The sequence below is a fragment of the Atractosteus spatula genome, chromosome 22 (assembly GCF_055471065.1).
Source record: "Atractosteus spatula isolate fAtrSpa1 chromosome 22, fAtrSpa1.hap1, whole genome shotgun sequence".
Taxonomy (NCBI): domain Eukaryota; kingdom Metazoa; phylum Chordata; class Actinopteri; order Semionotiformes; family Lepisosteidae; genus Atractosteus; species Atractosteus spatula.
In genome coordinates, this window is record NC_142727.1 from 3,604,988 (window position 1) to 3,632,469 (window position 27,482).

At 49.0% G+C, this 27,482-nt stretch overlaps 1 protein-coding gene across 2 annotated transcripts; it reads left to right on the top strand.

Annotated features, from left to right (window-relative positions):
• The first annotated feature begins 400 nt into the window (after positions 1–400).
• fxyd6 (FXYD domain containing ion transport regulator 6) lies at positions 401–27,482 on the top strand. 2 transcript variants are annotated; one of them, XM_088939539.1, is made up of 9 exons: positions 401–917; positions 13,295–13,348; positions 15,510–15,533; positions 17,867–17,902; positions 18,600–18,674; positions 20,164–20,200; positions 21,130–21,179; positions 21,989–22,031; positions 23,795–27,482. In XM_088939539.1, the coding sequence occupies exons 2-8, from the start codon at positions 13,300–13,302 to the stop codon at positions 22,015–22,017; spliced, it is 300 nt and encodes a 99-aa protein (XP_088795665.1). In that variant the 5' UTR covers positions 401–917; positions 13,295–13,299; the 3' UTR covers positions 22,018–22,031; positions 23,795–27,482. The 2 variants fall into 2 exon arrangements, with proteins under 2 accessions (XP_088795665.1, XP_088795666.1); XM_088939540.1 differs by lacking the exon at positions 401–917 and adding an exon at positions 1,605–1,624.

Sequence of the window (27,482 nt, forward strand, 5' to 3'; positions counted from 1 at the left end):
GAAGCGGAGTCATCTTTCTTTTTCTACTGACACACACACACACACACACCACCCCCTTCTCCTCCCATTGTCATTTCCCTTGTCTTCTCCCGATCCGAAAAAAAAAATCAATTTCAGTCCATCGTGGCTGAACTGTCTCGTTTTTCGAGCGCAATCTGCGCCTGTCTCTCTCTATTCAGGGGCAATTTGCACTCCAGTACCCAGATTGCGGATACTGGATTGAAACCAGTGCTGACAACCTGGATACTGGACACAGGAGTGTACGTAGAATTTAAAAAAATGGAAACTGGACACAGGACTGTACCCAGAACTACAAACCGGGGTGAAAAACGAGTGTTGCCAGACTCCTCACAGTCCCTAACGCTCTCTACAGCCCAGAGCAGGCTTCAGCCTGGCGGTCAGGGCTGGGTTATCTGTTGAATGAACGGGGCTGCTTCCTCCTCTGGACTGTCATTATTATTAATAATTATTATTATTATCCTTCTTATAAAGAAATATCTCCCGCCTCCCTCCCCTAACCCGAGCCCACCGCCTCGCCAGACTGTCAGTCGCGCTCAGTCAACTGCGTGGGGCGTGTGAGGAAGACAGAGCAGAGAGAGGGAGGGAGGGAGAGAGAGAAGAGAGAGAGAGAGACAAACCTTTCGGAAAATCATCGGAGAAGCGATTTAACGCCGCGACCAACAAACTGAGACTCTTCTCCGCCGTGTTCCGCCTCGACCGCAACCAGAATCCGCTCAATGAGCAGCAGACCGGCGGGGAGAAGATCTGTTTAAATATCCAAATATTACAGGGGGAGGGAAAATACGAAGAAAAGAAATATAAAGTAGCCGAAATCCTTCCTTGCCGAGACAACAATAGCGGCTAACGGTTTTTTCTCTTCGCTCTGCCAGAGGTCGCTTAGATACGGAATAATTAAGGTAAGACAGTAAGTTTGACGTCTGCCGTGCTGCTTCATTGTAACCAGGGCGAAGGTACATACCAACGGTCCGTCAATTGGTTTTATTTTGCTTGTTTTTTTTCCCCCCTTTGTTTTCAACTGCGTGCAAAATAAACTGAGGAAAAGAGCAGCGGTGTTAATCCGTCTGCCGGAGCGGGAGGAATGCGGACTACAGGGGGGGAAATCTGTGGTAATCCGGTTTATGGGGTCTAATTGGCCGGTTGATGATTTTCAATGATTATCAGTGGGAAATTGCACACAGGGTGGTTTGTTTACTACGAAATAACTAAGAGCGGGAGAAGTAGCCCAGTCTGAGCCCAATTCCAATTTTCTTCCACGCGGGGTGCAGCCGTTTCCACGACGCTCCACTTGGCCGTTTCCTGAAGGTTGGGTTTGTTTGTTTGTTTTTTTGTCCGCTCAATTTTCTCGCGTGGGACGAGCAGGTGGCTCCGGCGTGTGTGTGTGTGTGTGTGTGTGTGTGTGTGTGTGTCTCCGGTCACTGCTGCTGCGTGTCGCCTCGCCGCCGTGTTTTGCGACGCCAGGGTGTGCCCTCTTCGGCTGCCTGGCGTCGCGGTGGCGCGCCGGGGCATCGCCACAGACGGGGCGCGACAGAGTCCGCCACCACGCAGTTACACGCACGACAGTTTCCACGGGAGGGGAGAAGACAAGCACAGAGACGGAAGAAAGGTTGTTATTATTATAGCCTTTGTGCCTTGTATCAATAATAACACTCATAATAATAATAATAATAATAATAATAATAATAATAATAATAATATGGGTTATTATTATTACAGTTGGTCAAAACATCCGAGTCTTGTTCGGAAACAAGAAACAACGCATCGCTTCTTGTTTTATTTTCGCGGCGCGGGTGTCGGAACAGCAGCGGATTATCGGGAGAAAATCCACAGGTTGGACAGGAGGGGAGGGGGTCTGGGGAGGAGGAGGAGGAGGGGGGGGGGGAGCCATCCTCTGTTGTCTGGAAAGTGCTGGATCGGAGGCTATTTTTCCGCGCTCCTCGCGAAATCGAGCACAGCGAGCTGGGAGGCAGGGAGGTACCGTGGCGGACCGCGGGTGTCCGGGCGTACACGCCCCCCACGCGTCGCACACGTAGACGGACGTTTAATCATTGAGACGCTGTGCTGTGTGTTAAATTATCACGCTTCTTCTATTTGCGGTGGCCGTGTGGTACCAGTACCGGTCCCGGAACCAGTACAGTAAACAACGCCTAGATCGCCTGCGCCCCGAGACCACTGTCCTGTAAATGGGGTTGGCAAATGTCTACAACATTAATAGTGAAAGACAGCAACAGCATGGATTAGGAACCTCGTAAAATAAACAGGAAATTATCGCCTTTTTTTCCCCAGCACATGTCCACGCATGTGGACTCCACGGAGCGGTCCGCGATGGAATTAGACTGTGCTGTTGTTTTTGGTTTCCCCCCCCCTCCGAGCTCGGTCCCACTGAGCTCCTCGCACGACGCGAACACGAAGGAGCCTCTCTCACCGGCTCGGCACGTAAAATCTTTGGGTATCCGGGCTGCGTAAATCACGCCAAGACAGCACGGGCAAAAGAGGGAGTGGCGGTTATAATATTCAGTTTTATCTAAAAAAAAAAAACCCCAACAGACGTCAAAATCGGCAACGCAAAAAAACAAAAACACGGGTGGACAGTTCTCTAGGATTCTCCGTTTGCTTTCTGTGCCTCGACCGCCCGTCCGTCAAGAGGCGCCGAGGAAAGGCAACTGTTTAGTGTCGCTGCGAGACGCAGTTCTGAGAGAAAGCGATCGCAAACGTTCATATCGAACAGGCTGGCCAAAACACGCAAAAAAAAAAAACACGGCTCTTGCTTGCGTGGTCGAGCGATCAGCGACACGCTGCCCAAGAGAAGCCCGTTGCCCGTGGGCTGGGGTACGGTATGTGGGTCACGGTTTAGCGGTCTGTGATAATGTAAAGGGAGTCGACACGCGTGGTTTCCCGTCTTGTATCTCATCCCTTAACCAGGTATCGGGCCCCGTACGACCCCCAGCGCCTCCACGACTCGGCCCTTTTGGTACTTTTCATGGCAGAGTCACCTGACGGCGCCGGTTGCCATGGCGACCCCCGGCTGCTACTCCGGGAAGAGGGGGACCAAGTGGCTTCCTTCCCCCCTCGTGCCCGTCCGGGCCCACTGCGCGGTTGGCATGGTGACGCACTTGGCCCCGTCTGGCGAGACCCTGCCCCAGATTCAAGACGGGCTCGCCTGTTTGTGCGGTTAACGGGCGGACGGGAGGGCAGATCGGCCGAGAGAGAAACGAGGAAGGGGGGGGAGGAGACGGGAGGGGTAGTGATAAAAAAAACCCCATCTAGTTTACTTTTTCAAAAGTCCCTCAACACCGGCACACGCCGGGCGCTGGCTGGGCTGTCGTATTCCAGGACTTTACCGATTGCAATCAGAGAATAACAGAGAAAATAGAACAAACACGTCTTGTAACCGTCTTAGAGGAAGCAGGACTTGGATATAGCTACATTTCCACTTAAAATCATACCGTGTGTACCCTTCACGTACAGTACGTTTACAGTGTTTATTCTGCTCCCCGGGGCGATACTGTAAGTAGAACCCCAACCAGATAAATAAGGAGCCGAGACTGAAATGAACGGACGCCCAGCGGCTCCAACGTTTCAACAAACCGCCACAACAGTAATACACTTGATATTTACATTTTTATATAGCGCCATCAAAAGTGGCTCCTTAAAGCTCTTTACAGGATAACAACCGAAACACACCGTGGGAGGAGATAGCGGAAGCGGGTTTGGAATACAGTAGGGAAGCACAGGACCAGATCAATTAAAGCTCTTCTAAAGAAGAAGGGTTTGAGTCTTGATCTGAAAGCGCTCAGGGAAGATGACTCCGATATCCCAGAGTTCTGGGGGTGCAAGATGGCCGCGGAGTGCAGACAGGTTCGGGGGACAGACAGGAGACCAGAATTGGACCGGCAAAGGGTACGAGCTCTTCCCGGTGCGTGTCTGTGTGTGAAACAGACGCGGCTCGTATCTCCCGCTGCGATCCCGCCCCGGCTCTCCTAGCGGGGATGCCCACAGCCTCCCCCGATTGCTCCCGGAGTTTCCTCCCCGAGCTGCTGGGCTCGGAGGGGACGGCTTCCTGATGGACGGGGATTAACGGCACCCAATTCCCGTGACCGCGAAGCCACGGGATTAGGCGGGTTGGGGAGGGGGAGCAGTTGTCGGCGACGAAAAAACGGAACAGGGTCTGCTATATCCCCGATAAAGAAGCCGGAGAACGGCACCAGCCAGCCACGGCCTGTCCCATGCGGGGAGGGCTCTGTGAAGCCGTGTCCCCTGCCAAATACTGTCCCTTAGCTCTGCTGCACTAGAAATGCCAGATGGCATCACCTGGGAATAAAGCTGCCAGATTGTGTCTCTGACAGCGGCACAGTGCCTCCTGCCACCTCATCCCTGAAATCGGCGTCATGAAAATTGAAGCGTTTGTCTCCCGATGGTCCAACGGCTCTGTTTTTCAAGGGGGACACCATGTAACAGGGCTCTGCGCTCTGGCACTGTGCACTGGGGCACCACCTCACAGGGCTCTGCACTCTGGCACTGTGCACTGGGGCACCATGTCACAGGGCTCTGCTCTTGGGCACTGTGCACTGGGGCACTGGGGCACCATGCACTGGGGCACCATGACATAGGGCTCTGCGCTCTGGCACTGTGCACTGGGGCACCATGTAACAGAGCTCTGCATTCTGGCACTGTGCACTGGAGCACCATGTCACAGGGCTCGGCTCTTGGGCACTGTGCACTGGGGCACTGTGCACTGGGGCACCATGTCACAGGGCTCTGCGCTCTGGCACTGTGCACTGGGGCACCACGTCACAGAGCTCTGCGCTCTGGCACTGTGCACTGGGGCACCACGTCACAGGGCTCTGCTCTTGGGCACTGTGCACTGGGGCACCATGTCACAGGGCTCTGCTCTTGGGCACTGTGCACTGGGGCACTGGGGCACCGTGCACTGGGGCACCATGTCACAGGGCTCTGCGCTCTGGCACTGTGCACTGGGGCACCACGTCACAGGGCTCTGCTCTTGGGCACTGTGCACTGGGGCACCATGTCACAGGGCTCTGCTCTTGGGCACTGTGCACTGGGGCACTGGGGCACCGTGCACTGGGGCACCATGTCACAGGGCTCTGCGCTCTGGCACTGTGCACTGGGGCACCACCTCACAGGGCTCTGCACTCTGGCACTGTGCACTGGGGCACCACGTCACAGGGCTCTGCTCTTGGGCACTGTGCACTGGGGCACCATGTCACAGGGCTCTGCTCTTGGGCACTGTGCACTGGGGCACTGGGGCACCGTGCACTGGGGCACCATGTCACAGGGCTCTGCGCTCTGGCACTGTGCACTGGGGCACCACGTCACAGGGCTCTGCTCTTGGGCACTGTGCACTGGGGCACCGTGCACTGGGGCACCATGTCACAGGGCTCTGCGCTCTGGCACTGTGCACTGGGGCACCACCTCACAGGGCTCTGCACTCTGGCACTGTGCACTGGGGCACCATGTCACAGGGCTCTGCTCTTGGGCACTGTGCACTGGGGCACCGTGCACTGGGGCACCATGACATAGGGCTCTGCGCTCTGGCACTGTGCACTGGGGCACCACGTCACAGGGCTCTGCTCTTGGGCACTGTGCACTGGGGCACCATGTCACAGGGCTCTGCTCTTGGGCACTGTGCACTGGGGCACTGGGGCACCGTGCACTGGGGCACCATGTCACAGGGCTCTGCGCTCTGGCACTGTGCACTGGGGCACCATGTAACAGAGCTCTGCTCTTGGGCACTGTGCACTGGGGCACCATGTCACAGGGCTCTGCTCTTGGGCACTGTGCACTGGGGCACCATGTCACAGGGCTCTGCACTCTGGCACTGTGCACTGGGGCACCATGGCACAGGGCTCTGCTCTTGGGCACTGTGCACTGGGGCACCATGTCACAGAGCTCTGCGCTCTGGCACTGTGCACTGGGGCACCACGTCACAGGGCTCTGCTCTTGGGCACTGTGCACTGGGGCACCATGTCACAGGGCTCTGCACTCTGGCACTGTGCACTGGGGCACCATGGCACAGGGCTCTGCTCTTGGGCACTGTGCACTGGGGCACCATGTCACAGGGCTCTGCACTCTGGCACTGTGCACTGGGGCACCATGGCACAGGGCTCTGCTCTTGGGCACTGTGCACTGGGGCACCCCCCTCTGAAATACAGACAGCGCAGAGCTCTGCTACGACAAAGAATCTGGTCTGTGGGCATGGCGCCATTGTTTGCTGTCTAGGGAGGGGTGCTGCGTTTGCGTGCTCAGATCCCACAAGAGACCGGGTTTGAATCCCAGCAGGGGCAGGGAGAGCTACAGTACACTTCTCAATCCCACAAAAGCTACATGCTGTGGCCCTACACAGCTAACTCCCTGTTGACCTATCCCACTTGTGTTCAGAGCAACTGTGATTGTTTTGTCCTTTTACTGGTGATCTGGCATAGAAGGTGGGTTACAGGTGGGTTCTTTAGGATCTCAGCATATAAATTTGTCATCACGCTGGCAGAAAACCGTGATCTAAATTTCCGTTTTCAAAGGTGTGCGAGTGATGGCGTCAGTAAAAGAGGAGGGGTGTGGCGTTAATTAAATGATTGCTGAGCTGTCTCTGACCTGTCCTGGTCAGTTGAAGCTGCTGAAGGGTGCCTTAAGGACAATTTTGACAGAAAATGCGTGTGGATATCTGCATGCCGGTCTAAAAGAGGGATCTGCTGTAGATCCTATTAAATTTTATTATGAGCAAGTGGAGATCACAGGAGGTTTTGTCTCGCTGAAGCCAGAGTTTCAGTTTGTCAGCAATGACATTGCTACTGCAGGGTCAGTGCCTACTCTTCACCTTAGTGCTTACTAAAACTACTGATAAATAGTGACAGTATTTCCTAGTGTTCAGGCAACAGGTGATTTCAAGATATGTCGGGAAAGAAGCATAAGTTTGCTCTCCCAACGAATCCTAGTGGGTGCCAGTGAGCTCAATCTCCGATGAGCCAGTCTGGAACAAGATCAAATTCGCCAGTCAGGCCAGGAGGTGCGTCTTTACACAGAGGGTGGCAGGAGTGTGGAACAGCCTTGTTGTTGAAGCCAATGGCTTTTTTCAGTTCGCTCCTAACTACCAAATGGGTTAAAGGAGCTCTATGGCCTCTAGTTTGTGACCGTTCCTAGGTTATTAAATCACAGAGACAAAGTGGCTGATTGCTGCATTCAGAGAAAAAACAACTTGTTAAGATGGAAAGGAAAACACTCTGCCAACAATTCATAAATAAAAAGAATAGCACTTTAATAGTTCTCTTCTAAACCCCGAGCACAGGTATAGATGTGGAGGCTTCCAATTTTTTTTCTCCAAATTAGTATTCTTACACTGGTAGGCAATCATGTGCAAATCTGAGATTACCAAAAAAGTTAACTCTAGGGAATTAGGAAGCTGTTGAATCATTTGCATAAATGAAAGATAAAAATACACACAGAGCCTTTTTTCTGTCTTTGGAGAATTCTCTTGTACTTCAATTTCACTGAAAGTTCCCCACACACACACTTTAAAAACTGAAAGCTTCACCACTGCAAGCGGAGCATTCGCAAGACACACATGAGCTTTGTTCAAGCCCCTGCCTTCTGCTGACGATTCATAATTCATCAAACATCCAATTATCTTCAATTATTTATGCATGGCTCTGCTTCCCAGAGCCTGCATTTTAAATACAGGCAGAAAGCGGGCATTGTTTTTGGAAACTCAGATAACGAAATGGGGGGAAAAAAGGCTGCGGAGGTGAAGACGCGCTGCTTCGGTGACGCAGAGCTGTCCATCGCCGCCAGCGACACAGCCGTGGTCAGTACTTGGTTTTTTAATGACCCCAGAGAGTCAGGACCTCGGTTTTACGTCTCATCCAAAGGACGGCACCCGTTTACAGTATAGCGTCCCCGTCACTATACTGGGGCATTAGGACCCACATGGACCACAGGGTGAGCGCCCCCTGCTGGCCCCACTAACACCTCTTCCAGCAGCAGCCTCAGCTTTCCCAGGAGTCTCCCATCCAGGTACTGGCCAGGCTCACACCTGCTGAGCTCCAGTGCCAGTTGTGAGCTTTGAGTGGAATGTCCAGAAAAACACTATATAAATATAAGGAAGTATTAGTATTGGATTCTTATGTTCATTGCAAATCTCATGGCTGTCTGTCACCCACAGTGTGAATGAAACCTGAACTTGTAGATCTTCCTAGTCATCTCTTGATAACAGCAGGGCCTCACCAGAGCTCGGGAGCTTTTTGAAAGCACTGGACATCTCCTGAAGCTCACAACACAAATCGCACTAATTCCGGTCTCTCCAGGAGCTTTGGGAAGGAAGGTTTCTATGGACAGTTCCCTGCGCGGAAATGCAGAGCCTGTATGAAGATGTGGTACTGTATATATTTAGAGCCATTCAGATTTTCTCATGTAACTCACAGCAGTGTGCTTTCAATCTCGCAATGGTGTGCCCACGCTGCACAGAGCCACTGAAGGTCTGTTCCCACTAGATCCAACTCGCAAAGAGTCCAGATCACTGCAAAGAGTTGCTTCGCCCTGTCTCTGTTTGTTTTATGTGGCATAGCCTACATAAGCAGGCGTCCCGGCAGGCGTATTTTTAGCAGAATTAAAGGGGGGGGGTAACCATTAGCGCTGGGACCCCCAGAGGTTTCTGTGCTCCCACTGGGGGGTTTTAGTTTTCCTCTCCTCTGAGCCCAAGAGCTCACCTGTTGCTATACGGCAGGCTGGTGTGTAATTCTGTAAAGTGCTCTGTGTTACAAAGGGCGTCACAGCAGAGGGAGAGTAATAGATGTTTCCTCCAAGAACTTTTGCTTTTTCTACCTTAAGAAAAAAACTGCATCAGAGTCTCGTTATCCTCCAAATTATGTGCTCATTAGGTGATTGGTACAGGCTGTGATTAACTGTACAATTTGAAGTTTAAAAACGTGTGTCCAAACCACATCAGAAGCATTTCAATGTGCGAAGGAGTGCGACTCTACCCACAACCATGACAAATATGACTCTGCACAATGCTATTGAGATCTCCGTATGGCACTTCCTTGAGTTTTTCCCCCAAAAGGACATTTTCATCTGTGAATCTTCCTGTGATGTTGGGAGAGTCCAGCCTTATCAGGACTACATTTCCCAGAAGCCTCTGGGGGTGGGGGAGGAGCTGCTGCTTCCCTTTCCATCACCTGACCAACTGCCTTTGAGTAACTGTTCAGGTGACAGAACAGCAGCTCCTTCCCCCCAGAGGCTTCTGGGGAATATAGTCCTGACTGGGCTGTGCTCTAACTGATGGTCATGTCAAACTGCTTTCTACCATATGGTGTCGCGGGAAACTGGAGCCTACCCAGCAAGCAACGAGCACGAGGCAGGGTACGCCCTGGATGGGACACCAGTCCATCACAGGACAAGTGCAAGCCGATCATACATGGGGACAATTTGAGGCCACGGTAAAAACAGAGGGGGAATATTTAGCCTGGACACCGGGATAACTCCCTACTCTTATCGAGAAATGCCCGGGATCTTTAACGACCACCAAGAGTCAGGACCTCGGTTTAACGTCTCATTCAAAAGACGGCGCCCACTACAGTGTAGTGTCCCCGTCACTAAACCAGGACATTAGGACCCACACAGACCACAGGGTGATGAGTTACAGTACTTTCACAAAATTCACGATTTTGTGCTTCATTCGGAATGTGTAAACTTTTGTGAGACAGTTGATGAGTTTATTTTGGTACCGATATTTAGTAACCAGTCTGAGAAAGTGGGATTGCAGTTCCCCTTTAACCAAACGTTTCTCACCATTTTTCCCCAAGCATCCACAAAGCAATCAATCCCCGGCTGTTGTTGTCCCCAGTGAAATGTGTGTTTGTGCTCTAATTTCCTTTTCTGAATAGTTCTTACAGCTGCAGTTCTCCAGTCTGTGAGCTCTGCTCCTATTGTAAGCGAGAGGTGACTTGTATTCCTTCAGAGATACAAAAGCACACCAGATTCCTCAACAGCTTCTACCCACAAGCAGTGCGATTGGTGAACACATTTAGCCATCCCCCTCGGACCACACCTACACCATCACCATCTACCTCATTATGATTTCTTATTTATTGCACATCTCCAGTCATTGTTTACACATCTGTATTGTTTACATTCAAACTGTTTACTTGTACATTGTCTACTGTTTGTTTGTAAATTGTCTTGGTGCACTGTCTGCACTTGGTGTTTTTTTACACTTCTTTAACAAATCGAGAGACTTTCTGTCAGTAAGAATTCCATTGTACCAGTACACATTACATATGGCAATAAAGTCCAAGTTCAAGGTGAAATATCGTTGATAAGGCTCAATGAAATACAGTCATCGCTCCTGTCCCCGATTATGATGGAGACACTTCAGTGTCTAGTGATATATCTTAGCTATCTCAGGTCCTCTAGAATCTCCATATGTCCATCCAGCTAAAACCACCCAAAATGTACAGTAAAAGTCCTGCAATAATAAATATTACATTTATTATCTTTACTATCTCTTATACCCATACTCTCTCATAAAATACTTAGTTGTCCCAGTTCCCTTACTGTTGTGGTACTCAACGGCTTTTCTGTCTCTATAGTGTATTTTTTTCCAGCTGTGCCTGGAGCTTGTATACTCATTTTCTAGTTTCAAATCTCAGAGCCTATTAAGTAGTCTGTAGAGCACTCTCGTCCGATTTTTTTTCTTTATGTCTCCGTTAAACAATTTAGGTCACGCGTTCTTAGACTTGGACTTAATTGTTTTATAGGGAGGAATTATTTCTAGCCCTTAACATGATATTGCTCAAATATAGCCACCCCTCTTCTCTTGAGTCTGAATCTCTCTTAACCACTTGAGCACTTGTAAGTTCTGCCTTATTCCTTCAGTCTGCTTTCCATTTTTTATCCCAATCACAACTGGCCATCACAGGACACGCACACATCTTCCCAGAAGCCAATTAACCCACCAGCATGTCTTTAGACTGTGGGAGGAAACCAGAGCACCTGGAAGAAACCCACACAATCTTGGGGAGAACATGCAAACTCCCCCACAGACAGCACCCCAGGAATTGAACCCGGCGCTGCTAACCACTGTGCCGATCTTTTAAAATCTGTTTTTATCTTGAATGTATGCTGCACTCGAGCAAGACTATTCAAATAACACTCAACCTATGTTATTCTTCAGTCTCATAATTACTTGTATCTCTGCGTTACCAGTTTGTAATGACGGGAAGAGTTCTCTTGAGCAGTGGTTACCAAGCCTGGTCCTGATGTTTTCATTTTCTCCCCCCCCAACTTGAAACGGACAATTAGATAATTCAGCACTGAGCTGAACTATCTCCAGTTGCCCGAGAGCTGGAATCACCTGAATAAGTCAGAGCGAGCCAAGAGCCAGCTCATTGAAGTCATTAACAGCCCAGAGTCCTCCATGACTATGGCTGAAAGCCAGTGACTTCCAGAGCTAAGTGTCGTGCCAACAGTTTAGCGAACCAAATTACAGACGGCGTGTCACTGAACATGTCAACAAAGATGCAATTAAAGCAGGGTATTTTGAAAACCAAAGCTGCTTTCTGCCGTTTACGTCTTCTTGTTGGAAAACGGTTAAAAAAAAAACCTCCATGCCAAGATATTACGTCAAATCAACTAAAAATATTGCATATATAAATCCTTGTATATAAAAAAGTAGTTGCATACAAAGTAGTTTACATTTCAAGGTGGGGTGGGGGGTGTTGTTTTGTATCTAAACTATTACTCAGGGTTAAGTCACGAGGAGGATATGAGAAGCTGTTTGACATCAGTGCATTCTGGGGTGAGAAAAGGTTCAAATTGCTCAATTAAGTGTAAACCAACCCTCCTTGCACGTGAGCTGAGGTAGGAAGAGAGCCAGGAAACTGCGACATGGTGTCTCAGTCCTGCTTCAAACCCCAGGTCTCACCACGGTCGAGAGCGAGAGCTCGTGAGAATTGTGACGGGAGGCAGCCCTTCCTGCTCACTAGTCACTGTACTGACTAATGCACTGTAATGGATGAGCGAATAAGTACAGGTTGTGCAGCACACATTCCACTGCAGTGAGAGAGGAAACCCATGCAAATATGGGGAGAACATACAAACTCCACACAGACAGTTTAGAAATTTCATCTTATTTTGGGATGGAAACCGAAGGTCTACTGTGCACATTTCACCTTTGCCGCGGTTTGAAATGCACGCGCCCATGCCAATTCTTTCTGACCCCCGAAATGTAAAACTAGCGCCGCGGCTCCCCCTTCAGCTAGCGGACCTGAGGGCTCAGCTGGAACATCTGTGTGCGGGTCACCAGGTACAGGACTGGGAAACCTCTGTCCCAGTCTCCTGCAGCCACAGGGGGTACGTGCTTCTCATTCCAGCAGCCACGCACCTGACTGGATCGAACACTTCAATTACTCTATTCACTGAGCTCGTCAGGGTTCCCAGATCTCTTCACCTTAATTTGAAGCTGCTGGTAAATTCCGCATGACTTGGTGGCCCAGGACAAGGGATGCAGAGCTGGGATATTTTGGGAAGGCTTATCCACCTGTGCCGATACCCCTTTAACTTCCACATTGGTGACCCAGCCAGCAGTTATTGGGTAGTTATAGAATATTTACATCCGTCCATTTTCTAATCACTTTATCCAGTCCACTATTGCTTCAGGGGAGCTGGAGTCTATCCCAGCAAGCAACACACACACACTTTTCCCATAAGCCAATTAACCCACCAGTATTTTTCTGGACTATGAGAGGAAACTGGAGCACCTGGAGGAAACCCACTTGAACATGAGAACATGCAAACTCCACCCAGACAGCACCCCAGGAATCGAACACAGCACTGGGAGGCAGAAATGCTAACCACTGTGCTGCACTAAGAATAGCCTTAACAGGCTTTATTTCAAAAAGCCATTCAATGATAGCTCATGAGAAATATATCAGTATCAAGTCATTCAAGACTGTCATTATCCAAGTGCTGAACGTATAGCGATAGATCCTTTATCTGTGTTGGACATTGACTTGTAATTCAAACTAGGAGACTGTGTCCCCTTTCCGGTTTTGTAACTCACTTAAAACATTAATTTGCTGCTAGAACAAAGTCAAAATACACCTGTACAGGACCGGCAACCTGCCAAACGGCTGGAAACCTATGAGCTTACCCATTGAGTCTGTGGCATCTACGCGCCCACCCTGTGTGTGCCTGCCTCTGCTCGTCGTCAACACCCCATCTTTCTCTGCTCCGCTAACTCTTGTATCGCTCTCTCTCCCCTCTCCAGTTGCCATGGAAACGGTCCTGCTCTTCCTCTGCTCTGTGCTCGTCTACGTGGCTGGTAACTACCGACGACCCCCCCACCCCCCCTTCTCCCCCAGCCCGAGTGTGCATGTGTGTGCGTGCTGTCTGTCTGTATGTGTGGGAGAAGACATGTGTGCGCAGATGTTGTAGTAATGCACTAATCTGGCTGTGGCGAGAGGGGGTTGGTGGAGAGTGGGTTAGTTTAAGTGGGTCAACGTAGTATGGTAAACCCAGGGCTCGTTATGTCTATTCTATATGTGTGTGTATGTGCATGTGTGTGTGCACGTTAGTGTGTCAATGTGTGTGTGTATTATTTTGTCACTTTATGCGTGTATGTGTGAATTAGGTTGCCTGTGCGTGCATGTTTGTGTGTGCATTATTTTGTCACTGTGTGCATGTGTGCGCGCGCACGCACATTCCTTTGTCAGTGTCTGTCCTTGGATCAACACATAATCCAATGGGAGCCTGGGATGAAAGTGCTCGTGTTGGGATCGTGAAGGAAGCCTGCAGGAGAGGAGGTGGGGAGTTCTCCAGACTCATCCACCTGTAAGCTGTGGGGCTCCCTCTGCGCAGTTCCCCCGGGCATTAGAGAGTAGGGCAGCAAAGTCCAAATGCCCCCTGGGACTGAGTTCAGTGGCCGTGCTGGAAAACGCAAAGCCCTGCTGGAAACAAGAGTTGCAGGCAGTGATCTGCACGTAGAGTACGATCAATCAATCTAGGTCATCTGTTTTCTTAGAGTGGGGGGAAAAAAGACCCCCCAACTGTTCTTGAAAGGAGAATGCAAAAAAACAAAACCCTTTTCCCAGCCTGCTGTGGAAGACTAGCTCTTCGTTAGCAGAGTGGCCCTCCTCTCTCTCCCCGTCTCGCTCGCTCTCTCAGGCTGAGAGTCTGAGGCGAGGGAGCCTAGAGGGAACTGGGGCATGAAGAGACGATGGCGGGAGGGGGGGTGGTGAGACGCCATCGTCTCTTCATGCCCCAGTTCCCTCCAGGCATGAAGGAGAGGGAGGAAATGGAAGGTTTTTGTACGCAGATCAGTAAGAAATCCATCACACGGGCAATGAAGGCCACTACAGCGTGGATACCCGTACTGAACCCATGTACTCAACGGACTCCCTCCTCATCGAACGCCCGACTCTCATGACTTATCCCCGGGAGGGAAGACAGACCGGCAGACCTCAGACCCCCCCCCTCCACCAGGGCCCTAAACGTTGCTCTTAGTACCCTGACGAACGGGACTCCGTGCCCGTTCGATGCCAAGAGAGCCAGATCACACAGAAAGTGAACTGAAGATTAAGCCGGTTAAACAAAACGTTAACCAAAACCGCAAGAGCCTTTAGCGCGTGTTGCGCCTGGCTGTTTCTTCTTTTCGAAGTCGGCGTCACGAGCTGGATGATTCATTCGAGGCAACCGGCACGGATGCGCTTAACGTTACTTCGAAGCCCCAAAAACAGATTGCCTGCAGAAAAATCAGCAAACATGTTTATGCCGAAGGGCTCGTGTTAGCAGAATTCGTTGGCGATGCGCAGTTGTGGGCATGGCTTGGCAGCGTAGCCCAAAAATGTGTTGTTAGTTTAACTCGCCGCATTCGTTTACTTTTAACACACCGGATGTCGTTATCCAGCCTGCCGTTTTCCAGCCACTCCATCCAATTCAGGTTTCCGAGGGGAGCCGAAATCTATCACAGCAAGCAATGGGCACAAGGCAGGGTACACCAAGGATGGGACGCCAGTCCATCACAGGACACGCACTCGCACCAGGGGCCCATTAACCCACCGGCATGTCTTTGGACTGTGGGAGGAAATCAGAACACCCAGAGGAACACCCATGTAAACAGGCATTAGATCCTCATTTTATCCACTTCAAGCAAACCCAGAGCAATTTCATCCTGAACATGCTCGTTTCCCTTTAGGGCAGACTTGTACATTTACAGACAGACATAGTATGGCCCTGACATTGTGCTTTTCCAATTATAGCATAAAATAGGATATAACCCTCTGCCAAACGGATATGCCTTCTCAGTTCTCAGGGAGCCCTGCTCTTGCTCTCTGGGTGTTATTCCGCTCTCAGCGGTGTAGGATGGCGATTGCAGCTCGCGCAGGGAAAGCCTAGCTTCCCCTCTCAGTGGGGAAGGACATGCTGGGAGCCCCTGCTGGGGGCGTGTCAGGCCCGGTCTAACGTTGTGTTTCTCCTGATTGCAGCGGGGGCGGACTCCAGTACTACAGGTGAGGCGCCTGCGATCTTGGGGCCCCGAATCCCGTTCACGATTTCGAACAAGAACCGAAAACCTAGTTCAAGCTAGGGAGCCGCGTCAGCATGCGCAGGCGGCAAAGGAACAAGGACGGGCTTATTTTAATGCTGTAAAGAGAAGAAGAGAAACGCAACATTTCGCCTGTGGAGCCTTCCTCAGGTGGGTTTGAGAGGACGCCACACCCGAAGGCTCCACAGCCGAAATGTTGCGTTTCTCTTCTTCTCTTTACAGCATTAAAATAAGCCCGTCCTTGTTCCTTTGCAAAAACAGAAAAACGAGCCCAGAGAAAGAAAATGAGGTTGAAAGAATAACTTCCATCCATTCATCCAGGTCAGGGTCTTGGGGGAGCCCGAGTCAATCCCAGAAAGCAACAGGCTCAAGGCAGGACACACCCAGGACACCCAGTCCATCACGGGGCACACACTCGCACACCAGGGCCAATTTTCCCAGAAGGTAATCAACCCACCAGCATGTCTTTGGACTGGGAGAGAAAACCGGAGCACCAGGAGGAAAAAACTCACATACATGGGGAGAACATGCAAACTCCACCCAGATACTGTAGCACCCTAGGAATTCAACCCATTGCTACTACAAGGTAGCAATGCTAACTACCGCACCATCATGCAGCCCTAAGAATAGACTTAACAGACTATTTTAAGGTGGCATTTTCCAGGAACACATTAAAAACAACTTTTGTTTGATCAGAGCGAAATTTTGCATGTGTATAGTGAATGCATCCCAAAAGGTTACAAAATCCAGTATTTATGCAAGGGGACCCACTTCATTCACCACTGATGTGCAGCCCCCTTCTGCAATCAAACCTCGAGAGGGATTTTGACCAGAGAGTTGTAGCAACAAACACCTCTGGAGGGAATAGCTCCACCTAGTGATTCACCACCAGATGTTCAGTTGCAATCTGCTTTTCCCTGGTCGTTCCTCTGACGACCAGTTCCAGCCTTAGCTAAGCTTCTGATAATCAGAAATTAGTGAAGTTATTGTTGTTAGACAAGGAGAGGAAGGCAATGCAGTCTACTTCCGTTCTAAAGCTTGCAGGAATCTATGCAAGTATGCAGTAAGCTCTTGAAAACGAAATGGTAATTAAAATGTCTGTTGTCAGGATGTAGTTGCTAGGTTTAAGGTGCATTAATTGTTAATTTGCACCAATATTAATTCAAATGTGAAATGTTGTGCACCTAAAAGAGCTTTCCCCCCCCCCCCCCCCATTTTAAATCAGTCAACTATAAAAACTTTATACATATACACAACCCAAAAATCTCAATTATACAGCCATGCTAATTAACACCTCCTTGTCCAATTAGCAATGCAGCTACAAAAAAAAAGTATAATTTAAATCACAGGTGCAGCAGCAGCTCACCCAGAATAGCCGTGATAAAACCCATCATTTGAAACATTGCCAAATTATTCCTAACCTTGTAATATTCAAAATCCACTCTCCTTTCAGAAAGCAAGGAGTTTAAAAATAACAAGAGGATCCAGATTTATAAGCCTGTTCGCTCTGCTTTCGAGCCTTTTAAAAGACTGCAAGCTTAGCTTGTCCAGAAATGGAGTCTCAAAACCCAAAGTCCAGCCTGGAAATAGTATTCTTCAATTTGGCACAAAAGCAACAAACCAACATGTTTGTCTTGTATAATACATGGAACAGCAATAAATTAGCATTTGATTTAAATTCTACCATTAAAGGTGCCATTGTACCCAATAGTCGAAACTGCAACAGAAAAAAATATTATGACTTATTAAAATGAGTACAGTGTGACTTTCAATTAAAAAGTGCATTAAAGACACAATGACAGATCCTTAGCCACAGAGCCACCACACTGCCCTTTCTTAAATAAGGGAACAATTATGCACAAGAATTTACACCATGTATCTATATCATGCCTATCCACTAACTTATCACCTGGAGATCAATATCATGGAGTCTTAAATCGTACTTAAAGGAAAAAAAACTGACAACATTTCGGCTGTGTGACACCTGTAGAAGGCTCCACACCTGAAACTTCATGTCTCTTTTCCTTTCAGCGGGGAATAAACCTCCACCTGTCCTACGCATGCTGACGCAGCTCCCCACCTGAACTTCTTAACTCATGCTTGCCAATGTACCAAATAAGTTTGTTTCTTCCTACAAAACAGCTGGTTAAGATGTTAATTAAACCAAGAAACACTGTTGTGCATACCTGAAATCAAAGACTGTCGAAACAGTGCCTACCAGTCTAGACATACCGTAAATAGTTGGCCCTTGTAATACTTAGATCTCAGGTCTAACCCCTGTTTTTCTCTGTTGTACAGATGACAAAGTGAAAGAGCTCAGCCCCTTTGAGTACGGTAAGGAGACCATCTGGAAATGTGGGGAACATGTGTGTATGAGCAGGCTGAAACAGTCAAGTGGAGGTGCCATGGATTAGTAAGTAGAGTTCTGGTGTGCAAGATGGACACAGACTCCCGTCATTGACCCTTTGTTTTCCCATTTCCTGGGCTGCTCATCCCCCATTTCCTATCCAAACCAGGCTATCCAAACTTTCCCAATTTAGCAGTCATTTCAGCAATTTAGCAGGTGGTCTCCATCACTGGGGTGTCACAGGGATGATGCAGTTTTTGGCTGCATAGGGGTGTCATCTTGGAAATCATGTCAGAGTTCATTCTTAAGAAAGGAGTGCTTATCTCGATCGTATCGACTTTTACCCGTTTCTCTTTTAACTAGCCCAAGTTGACCTTTTCTCTAACCCTGTTCAGTTCTGTGTGCTTCCCGTCTTTAACTACTTATATTGATATGTGAATTATTATTGACAGATTGATTTTTTTTTGTACGAGCATTATAGAGTTTCATTACAAAAGGGGAATAACTTTGATGTTTCCATTGCAGTCACGATAGGAATTTCTGGTTTCTTCTTCCTATTTTTTTTTTTATTAAGGCCAAGTCCATCCTGTCTGTACTATCAGTCATCTCTATGTTTGTATTCCAGGATGTTTAGAATCTAAGGCTGTCCGAAGCAAATTTGTCAATATTCCTCTCTCTTCCTAGACTACGAAAGCCTGAGGATTGGAGGGCTGGTGTTTGCAGTGGTGCTCTTCACCCTGGGCATCCTCCTAATCCTGAGTGAGTACATCCATGCAAGCAGAACCACTCGCACAGGCCCAAGTGAACTTGTCGACTTTGTACCTGGCAGTCCATAGACAACTGGCGTGATGCTCTTGAGATTCGGTTCCACCTTTTTCCTTTGTCCCAACAATCCCCAAATCTCAATCCAGTGGAGCGTGTAGCTCAGTCTCACGCACAGTCAACTTTAGCACAACCTCATCGTTCCAAACCATTGTCCCTGACCCGACTTGTATCTCAATATCATTTTGTACCCTCATCAACTCCACAACTATCTAAATCAGACATGAATTCAGTAGCCGGCCCAACAATGTATAAATAGATTCAAGACCAACATTCCTGAACTCTCTTGTTCACACTTTTGGCTGGATCTGTCTTGGTCTTGGAGTGTTTCCAGACTAGGAGAGTGCAGGAACATGTTATTCTTTGAGCGTGAGGACCACAGACCCAGTCTCTATTTCAGCACGTTCAAACTACTGACCATCTGATGAGAAGTGATAAGATCATATGATCTCGCCCTGCAATGCACAGTTCAGCTGGTTTCATTTTGACGTTATGTCCGTAGGGAACTCAGATTTAGCATTTGATAGCTCACTGCACAATTCATTTTTTGATTTAAGCCACCCGACAGTTTCGGTACTGTATGGGCACCGTGGTGACACAGTGGCTGGCATTGCTGCCTCACAGAACTGGGGCCCTCGGATGGATACACGGGGTGCTCTCTGCATGTTCTCCCCATCTTCACAGGCGTTTCCCCTATGTATTCGTCTCCCAGCCCAAAGATATACTGGTAGTTTAATTGGCTGCTGGGACAATTGACCCTGGTTTGAGTCTGTTGTGTGTGCCCTGTGATGGCCTGGCATACTGCCCTGGGTGTACTGTGCCTCGTGCCCATTGCATGCCGAGATGCCTTGCTACCCGGAGTCGAAACCAGCAGTTAGAAAACAGATGGACGACTTCCCAACATCAGATCTGAACATCCTTGCAGGAACATTCCTTGGTTTTACCAGGTTAGCGTGGAGTACGTGTTCACCGGAGGCAAAACCAAGCTTACCGCATGCAGGGTTCAAACAACTGGTGCCCAGGGGTTTGAACTGAGTTTCGCGCCAGCCTTACTTGCCAAAACTCAGCAGATCATAGAGAGGCCATTGACTGTGGAGCAGAAATCAGGCTCCTGTCTCTAACGGGCAACAGCGTCCCATCTGAGAGGCGTGCCATCAGTTGTCATGGAAACCGGCATGTTTACGCGATTCTCTAAATGCTCGTCTTCCTGTTCCCTCCTTAACGGGCAAAGAGTGGTCAGAAGATCTTCTTTCATTTGTATGACGCGGAGAGGGCCTTCCTCTCTCGAGTAAGCCTGGGTTGCTCAAGACGTCCGTCGGGAGACGGAGCGCGCCACCAACGGCCATTTCACTTGAGCGCTTTGTGGGGGGAAAAAAGACAAACGTTCGACAACTGCAAGAGCCTGACCGTTTCTATCTCCTGACAGGCAGGCGATGCCGCTGCAGTTTCAATCAGAAGCCCAGGTAACGTTCATTATTTCCGTGTTGTGGCTTCCCTGCACATTGTACAGAGTTTTCATCTTCTTCCCCCCCCCCCCCCAACTTTTTTGGTATTGACGCGCAAATGATCCGAACTTCATGTCGACAGCTTCTGCTGAGCCAAGCCGAGAGCCAAACCTCTCATTGGCCAGGTTCTGGTTGTGAAAAAGAAGAGTTTGAAAGGATTTTCAGATGTTCATGGAATGTTGCCCATGACTATTAGGCCCATGAACCGGCTAAATTGAATCCGATTGTGCCAGGAATGACATCCTGCCAAAATTCGGCATTAATGACTTAATCCTAAGCAATGCCATTTACATTTTGAGGGGGGGAAAAAAATGAGTATAGTGGCCATTTTGGGATACATGGGAAACTCATTTCCCTATATTTTAATTGTATTAAAATTATAATATAAATGAACAGGAGCAGTCTGCATGACAGGTCTTAGCTCCCCTGCATAATACCAGCACAGCTCAGGTTGTACTATCACAGTTATACACCAGTACAATACTGCACTATATTTCTATCAGGGCTCGGTTAGTGTCCTTGGCAATAAGCAGACCCACATTTTCCCCCACTTAAAATCTTACAACCCAGACAAATTAAAATTGATAAAAAAAGATCTGAATCAGGTGACGGGTTGTTGCCAACGACAGAAATAATTCTTTTCTATTATTCCTGACAACTAACACTTGTTCTACGTAAATGGATACGTAACTATTTTAAGTCTATTTTATTACAAAGGAACTTGTTTGGAAGCCTGGTTGGATACAGTACACATACAGGTACAGGCAGATACTCACTGACCTCACCTACATGGTGAATCAGCACATCATCATCGATAACTGGAATAGTGCTGTGGAATGAGGGGTGCTGATGGGAGCCCTCTGACCCCCACTTTTTGGTTCCTGTAGGGCTCCTGGGGACGAGGAGGCCCAGGGGGAGACTCTCATCGCCTCCAAGGGTAAGAGGCGTCACGCAGCGTGAGGCTTGCTTTGCACAAACAATGACCAGATGCTTTTATCCACAGTGGTTTACAGAGACCAGCAGTGTTAAATGCTTGCTGCAGAGTCACCCGGCCCTGAATTATTCTCCTCTGAGTGGAGTTTGCACGTTGTCTCTAGGTTTGCATTGATTTTGACTCCTCCTGGAGCACCAAAATAATCTGAAAGAGCAGGTGAGCCAGGATCGAGAAACATTATCTACATACAAGACCAGATGATCCGTACAGAGATCTATACAATGTTGCGTATTATTACATGGCAAGAGAGGTGGAGGTAGTGGATTGATGAGCAGCCTGAGCTGGAGGCTCAAGACAAGTTAAACAACAAACATGAACATGGGCACCACAGATCAGTGCATCTGTAGAAGACACTTGTTGCACAATTGGTGAATTGCTAACAGTAGAAGTTTAACCACGTTCTGAACTGGCGTCATCACTCTGCTCTCCTCCCCACTGAGAGCTGGTGTGTGTGGTGAGCGTACTGGTGCGCGTACACTTACGATATGGAGGCGATGGTGAATGCCATTGGATGTTCATCAAGATTTCCACATTATTAAAGTACATCTCGCTGTGATGAATGAAATCGGTCATACATAGTGGTCTCTGATGGCTGTATGGCTTGTCGTCCTAGATCACAGCGACTGGACGATAGCTCACACAAAACGCAGGATCTTAGCGTCGATCGGTTTCGATAAACGCTGATCTGCGATTGGCAGTTTTCATAGTGTGCTCCAAAATACTAATATCCCTCTCTCTTTTCTTCTTTGCAGCCAAAGAAGCTCCCAAAACCGAGAACTGAAGAGATTCTCCTGGGTAAGACTAACACAATCAGACGCTTGTCACCATGAGTCAACGTCTCCTTGGTCAGCAATTCGGGGAGGGGTGGAGTTTGAGTGTTAGGGGATCTGTCATTACCTGCTGTCTAAAAGGATGAGTGTTTTCTCTAATAAGACCAGAATGTCAGGGCCCAAGAACCAGCTAAGTCAATTTATTGCAAAGAGTCTCTTCTCCCCCAGTACAGATGACAAGAGTACCAGTGAAACCCAGAGACAAGCCTTAGGTTTCTGTTATGTCCAGATGTAACACCAAGTTTAAAATTAACACAAAAGGTGCTGTTGGCATTTTAACACCAAAAATGTATGGAAAAGCCTTTTGCCACCAAAACGCAGTTAAACTCGTCTCTAACGTCTCAGTTAGATAATTTGCTAAAGCACATAACTGCTTTGAAAGTTTACACTGAAACCATCAGCAGATATGCTACATACAATAACTGTTTTATGACTGTAAGAATATATATACTTTAAGGGATTGAGACAGAACACTGCAATGAATGGGAAAGAAATATGAGCTAGAAGATACAGAGTAGAGTCATAGATTATAAGTACAGATTTTAAGCATCTGCTGTATGGAAGCCTTTCGAGCCCCATAACTAAAAAATACATATCTGTAGCACTCAATTTATGTTAGTTTAAATCCCACTTGTGACACTCCCATGGACATCATAACAGTATCTTAGCAAACGGGCAGGTCTGGGCCAGCAAACACACCACACAACTGTTAAGGTTTTCAAAACACTTATTTTAAACAAAACCCCAGAACTCAGCCAATAAAACAAAAGCCGAAGCTCTCCCTTGAGCTCCTGCCTCAACGTCTCGCAGATCCTAACAGCTACACTGCTTGTCGGCCATAAACCAAACCAAGTCCTTGCCAAAGCAGTCTCTCAGACTCTTCTCTCGCTCCAAGACTCTGAACAAAAACTTCACAACTCAGTTTCCTCAGGAGGTGGTCAGTGCTTCTCCTCTGGTGAGTGGTGCACACAGGGTCCAGCCACAGGTATCCACTCCCCCCCCCCCCCCCGACTGACGCCCTGGAAGCTTCCTCTTCCTGTTTCTGTTTCTTTGAAGAGGCACCTGGCCAATCAGCTACCTGCAACCGGTCAGGTGACTGGGCAGCAGCTCATTCCCCAGCGGAAACCAGACTTTCAGCCAGGAAACTCCAGCCTTGTGGACACATGTCAGCGGGTCACTGGTGCTGATCTCCCAGCCCTCTCCTCTATCTACCCTTCACGTGTTTCGCGTAAAGCGACATCCATCTGCGACGATCCCTCACACTCCCCTGTTTTAATAACTTCCAGTTACTCCCATCAGAACACAGATACGGACTCCCCAGCTCCAAAACCAACAGATTCAAATTCTCATTCACACCTGTAGCCAGATCCTTACTTAACACTTGACCTTCTATGACCTTTTTTTTCCTCCTTCTGTCTGTACACCAACACTGCTGCTGTAAAACATCTTCCCTCCTCCCCTACCCAGGGATAATACAGGCTCTCTCTCTTTCTAAACAGCAAACAGAAACCGATATCCCAGGACCAAGGACATAAATCCCCAAGTCAAGCTGGTCCTCAGTCCTCAGTGTCGCTGGGAACTGACAGCCAATCAGGCACGGCCACACGGGGGAGCTCTGCCCTCAGCCCACTAACGACAGGGGCCCCCCCCTTTCCTGAACCACGTGCTGTCCGCCCAGGGCGAGAAAGTTTAGAAGCCTCCTCTGATACCTCCGTCTCTTCTCCCCAGGGTGAATCCTGCCACAGAGCTGCCACTGACCTGCGAGACAACTGACGCTGAGATGCCGACTTTCCTGAGAGAGCGAGAGAGGAGGGGGGGGGGGGGGGGGGTTTGGGGGGTGTATGTCAGGGCCAGAGGGGTTGTGCGTGTGCAGCCTTGGGGCCGTCCTGTAAATACGTCCTGTCCCGTCGTGCGCCGTTCTGTGAGCTGTGACACTGTCCCGTCCATCTAGAAGTGTTAACCCCATTCGTGATTCTGTGCCTGTCGTGGTGTGTAACCGACTTTGGGGGGGCTCCGAGGCTCCGTCTCTTGTTTGGGTTTTCCTTGAAGCTTCAGTTCAGGGGGGGAGGGACAGTCCCAATTTGTACCGGTATACCACAGTGCCCCTCAGCCCATAAAAGACCCCAGGAGAGGGGCTGTGCACTGACTTATGGGCCCTTGGCGTTGTTTTCGAGACGCTACAGGGTCACGCGTTATCCAAGACCACGTTGAATGCAATTTCGAAAAGCGCCACAACTAACGCGAGATGAAAAATCGAACACGAGAGCAGCTGCAGGGGGAGTCGTCGTCCCAGCACTCCAGCTTATCAAGGGATGATCATCACAGCACCGCCGTTCAACGCGGTCAGATATTCCAGTCGCGCCAGTCATAATTGAGCTGTCCCGTTCTTCTGAACCTGCCCAGGAAGCCTTTACTTCCTCCTGATCGTTCCCGTTACTGTCGTCCTACTCCTTCCTGAGTGTACAGTATATTTATAGATATCCAGATAGATGTTTACGTGTGCGTATAGACAGAGCCCTGCCATATTCACCGCGGTACAACACCGAGCACAAAGTAGAACAGTCACAACCACATCAGCGTGGCCTCACACAGACTTTCGTCTGGAAGGCTGATATTGATCGATCAATTCCTTTAATTATTTTTTCGGGGGGAGGGTGCTCATTTTATTGTAGCAGGGTTATGTATACACACCCCTATAAAATTACAGTGGTACCCGATATTTAACCTTCTTGTAACAGATCCTGCTCTGTGTGACTAGAAGAACCCATCTTGGGGACTTTTAGAGCTAAGGGCCAACTGGGTCTGGCAATCTGACACATTTACCTGCCACCTCCAGTTTCCCCAAATGCCTGCTTGAGACATCCATCTCACTTGTGTGCCAAGATTTAAGCAGCTGACTGTCACCGCCACAGAGGGCACTGGTTAACAGCCATCACTGTTGGCCCCCCGCTGTCTGAGAGACGTTCCGACTCTGCCTCCTCACTCCCCAACCCTCTGCCTCGAGATACATATCTCACTTTAAATACAAGTAATATTCCGGGATGAAATAAGGGTATTTTTACTTAATAGCACAGATAAAAGCGTATCTATCCCAGAAAAGGGTAAAAAGAGAGAGTCCTTCAGACAGTTCTGTCTCTCAGTGCTGTAATGCCAAGAGCTAATTAACGTTCATACTGATAATATCACCCTGCAGCTCCCAGCTGGCAGCCCCACTGGAGCTCAGCAGGTGTGAGCCTGGCCAGTACCTGGATGGGAGACTCCTGGGAAAGCTGAGGCTGCTGCTGGAAGAGATGTTAGTGGGGCCAGTAGGGGGCGCTCACCCTGCGGTCTGTGTGGGTCCTAATGCCCCAGTATAGTGACGGGGACACTATACTGTAAAAAGGGTGCTATACTTCAGATAAGACGTAAACCGAGGTCCTGACTCTCTGTGGTCATTAAAAATCCCAGGGTGTTTCTCGAAAAGAGTAGGGGTGTTACCCCGGTGTCCTGGCCAAATTTCCCCCTGGCCTTTACCAGTCATGGCCTCCTAATAATCCCCATCTCTGAACTGGCTTCATCACTCTGCTCTCCTCCCCACTGAGAGCTGGTGTGTGGGGAGAGGACTGGAGCATCATCCAGGTGGGGCTGCACACTGGTGGGGGTGGAGGGGATCCCCATGACCTGTCAAGAGCTTTGAGTGGAGTGTCCAGAAAAGAGCTACAGTATATAAGTGTAGGGAATTATTATTAAACAATACCTAGACAGCCATGCATTAAAACCAAACAATCACAGTCCTACTACAAAGAGCTGTCACATTCTCCCACGCAATGGTGTTGGTGGAGGAGAATAACGTGCTTTAAACAGAGTGTCCAGAAAAGTGCAAGGATCACTTACTTATTTTTAATTCTACAACTTCCTGCTCCTTCACCGGAAAGGCTACCCCCCCCTACCCCTACCACACCCATCCCTGCTATTTTAGAATGAGCTGCTACTGTAGAGTGAACACACCTGCGATGAGACAGACCCTTGTATCTGCTGGCTTGGATCTCATGTATCGTATTCAGACCTGTGGAAAACGTCTGTAATGGTCCTTACTGGGACAACCCACACCAAACCCAAACCAGTACCTGAGTCTGATCGGGGGGGGGGGTTTCCTGATACTTCTTAGCTTGCTGTGCTTCACCGCCATTCAGGAGGGTGGTTTACGTACGGCGTTTATAGAAACCGCGGTGGTAGGCGCAGTTTTGTGAAAGAACAGGAGAGGACAGCCCCCCTGCAGTCCCAGTTTCTCAGACCAGTAATTAAATCCCCAGTTGCAGAACAAATTCATGGATGGATCTGACACATTCCAAATCGAGCACAAAACCGTGAAATGTTTTGGCGTGGTATGAGGTTTGAGGAAACTGCCCCACGAATGCCAAGATCCAATCTGAAAATAGAAAAAAAAAGGCAAATGGAAGTTCTTAACTGAAGCTTGGGAGGGATGACGATAAAGAGCCAATCTCTCCCTGCAGTTCTGAATAAGAATCATTACAGATGGTGGCTGTATATACATATTCAGCGATCCATTCGTTTTCTGACTGCTTTTCCCAGATCAGGATCGCGGGGGGAGCTGGAGACTATCCCAGCAAGCAACGGGCACAAGGCGGGGTACACCCTGGATGGGACGCCAGTCCATCACAGGGCCACACGCACACACACCAGGACCAGTTTGACTGTATATATCCATCTCGCACACACAACGGTCTTTCCACCTGATGTATCCTGCCTCTAGCCCATCTCCGTCCTTGCAGTTACTTTCTGGTGATCTCCCCTCTCTGAACAGGGGTGCAAACCCAGGGAGGCACCCCTTAACCAAGCAGGTTAAGACAGAACTTATTCTTCCAAAAATACTCAAGACATTCCCCCAACCATCTGCTACTTGGGTGTCTTTACTCCTCGTGAAGTTAGAATATCTGCGTCTGCCCAGTAACCAATCCCCTGCCTCTGGTTCTGCAGGACCAGTAGTGAAGCCCTGGTTTTGCCCATTTCTCCCTGCGCCCCTGCTGACAAATTTACAGTCCTTGGCGGCGTCGTTCACGAACATGTCGGCCGGCTCATCCCAGCGCCGCCGTGACGTCACGGCCCGGCGTGTGCGTGCGCGCCAATGCTTGTACGTGTGCGTGCGCGCCAGGCCATGCCGGAGTGTGAGAGACCACAGGTCGCTATTTACCACGCAAGGAGGAAAAAAAAAAAGACAACAATAAAACGAGAAAAATAAACGGCTGTTACGTATAGATCATGTCATTTGAATCAGCTAGAATCTCGCCGGTCTCTTTTAATCATTAATGACGGTAGTGAAGATCAGAACATACACAATGTCAGGTGTGCTGCTGTTTTGGAAGACTGTTGTATCCGTTTGTGTGATTTTCACAAACAATAAAGAAATATAACCACA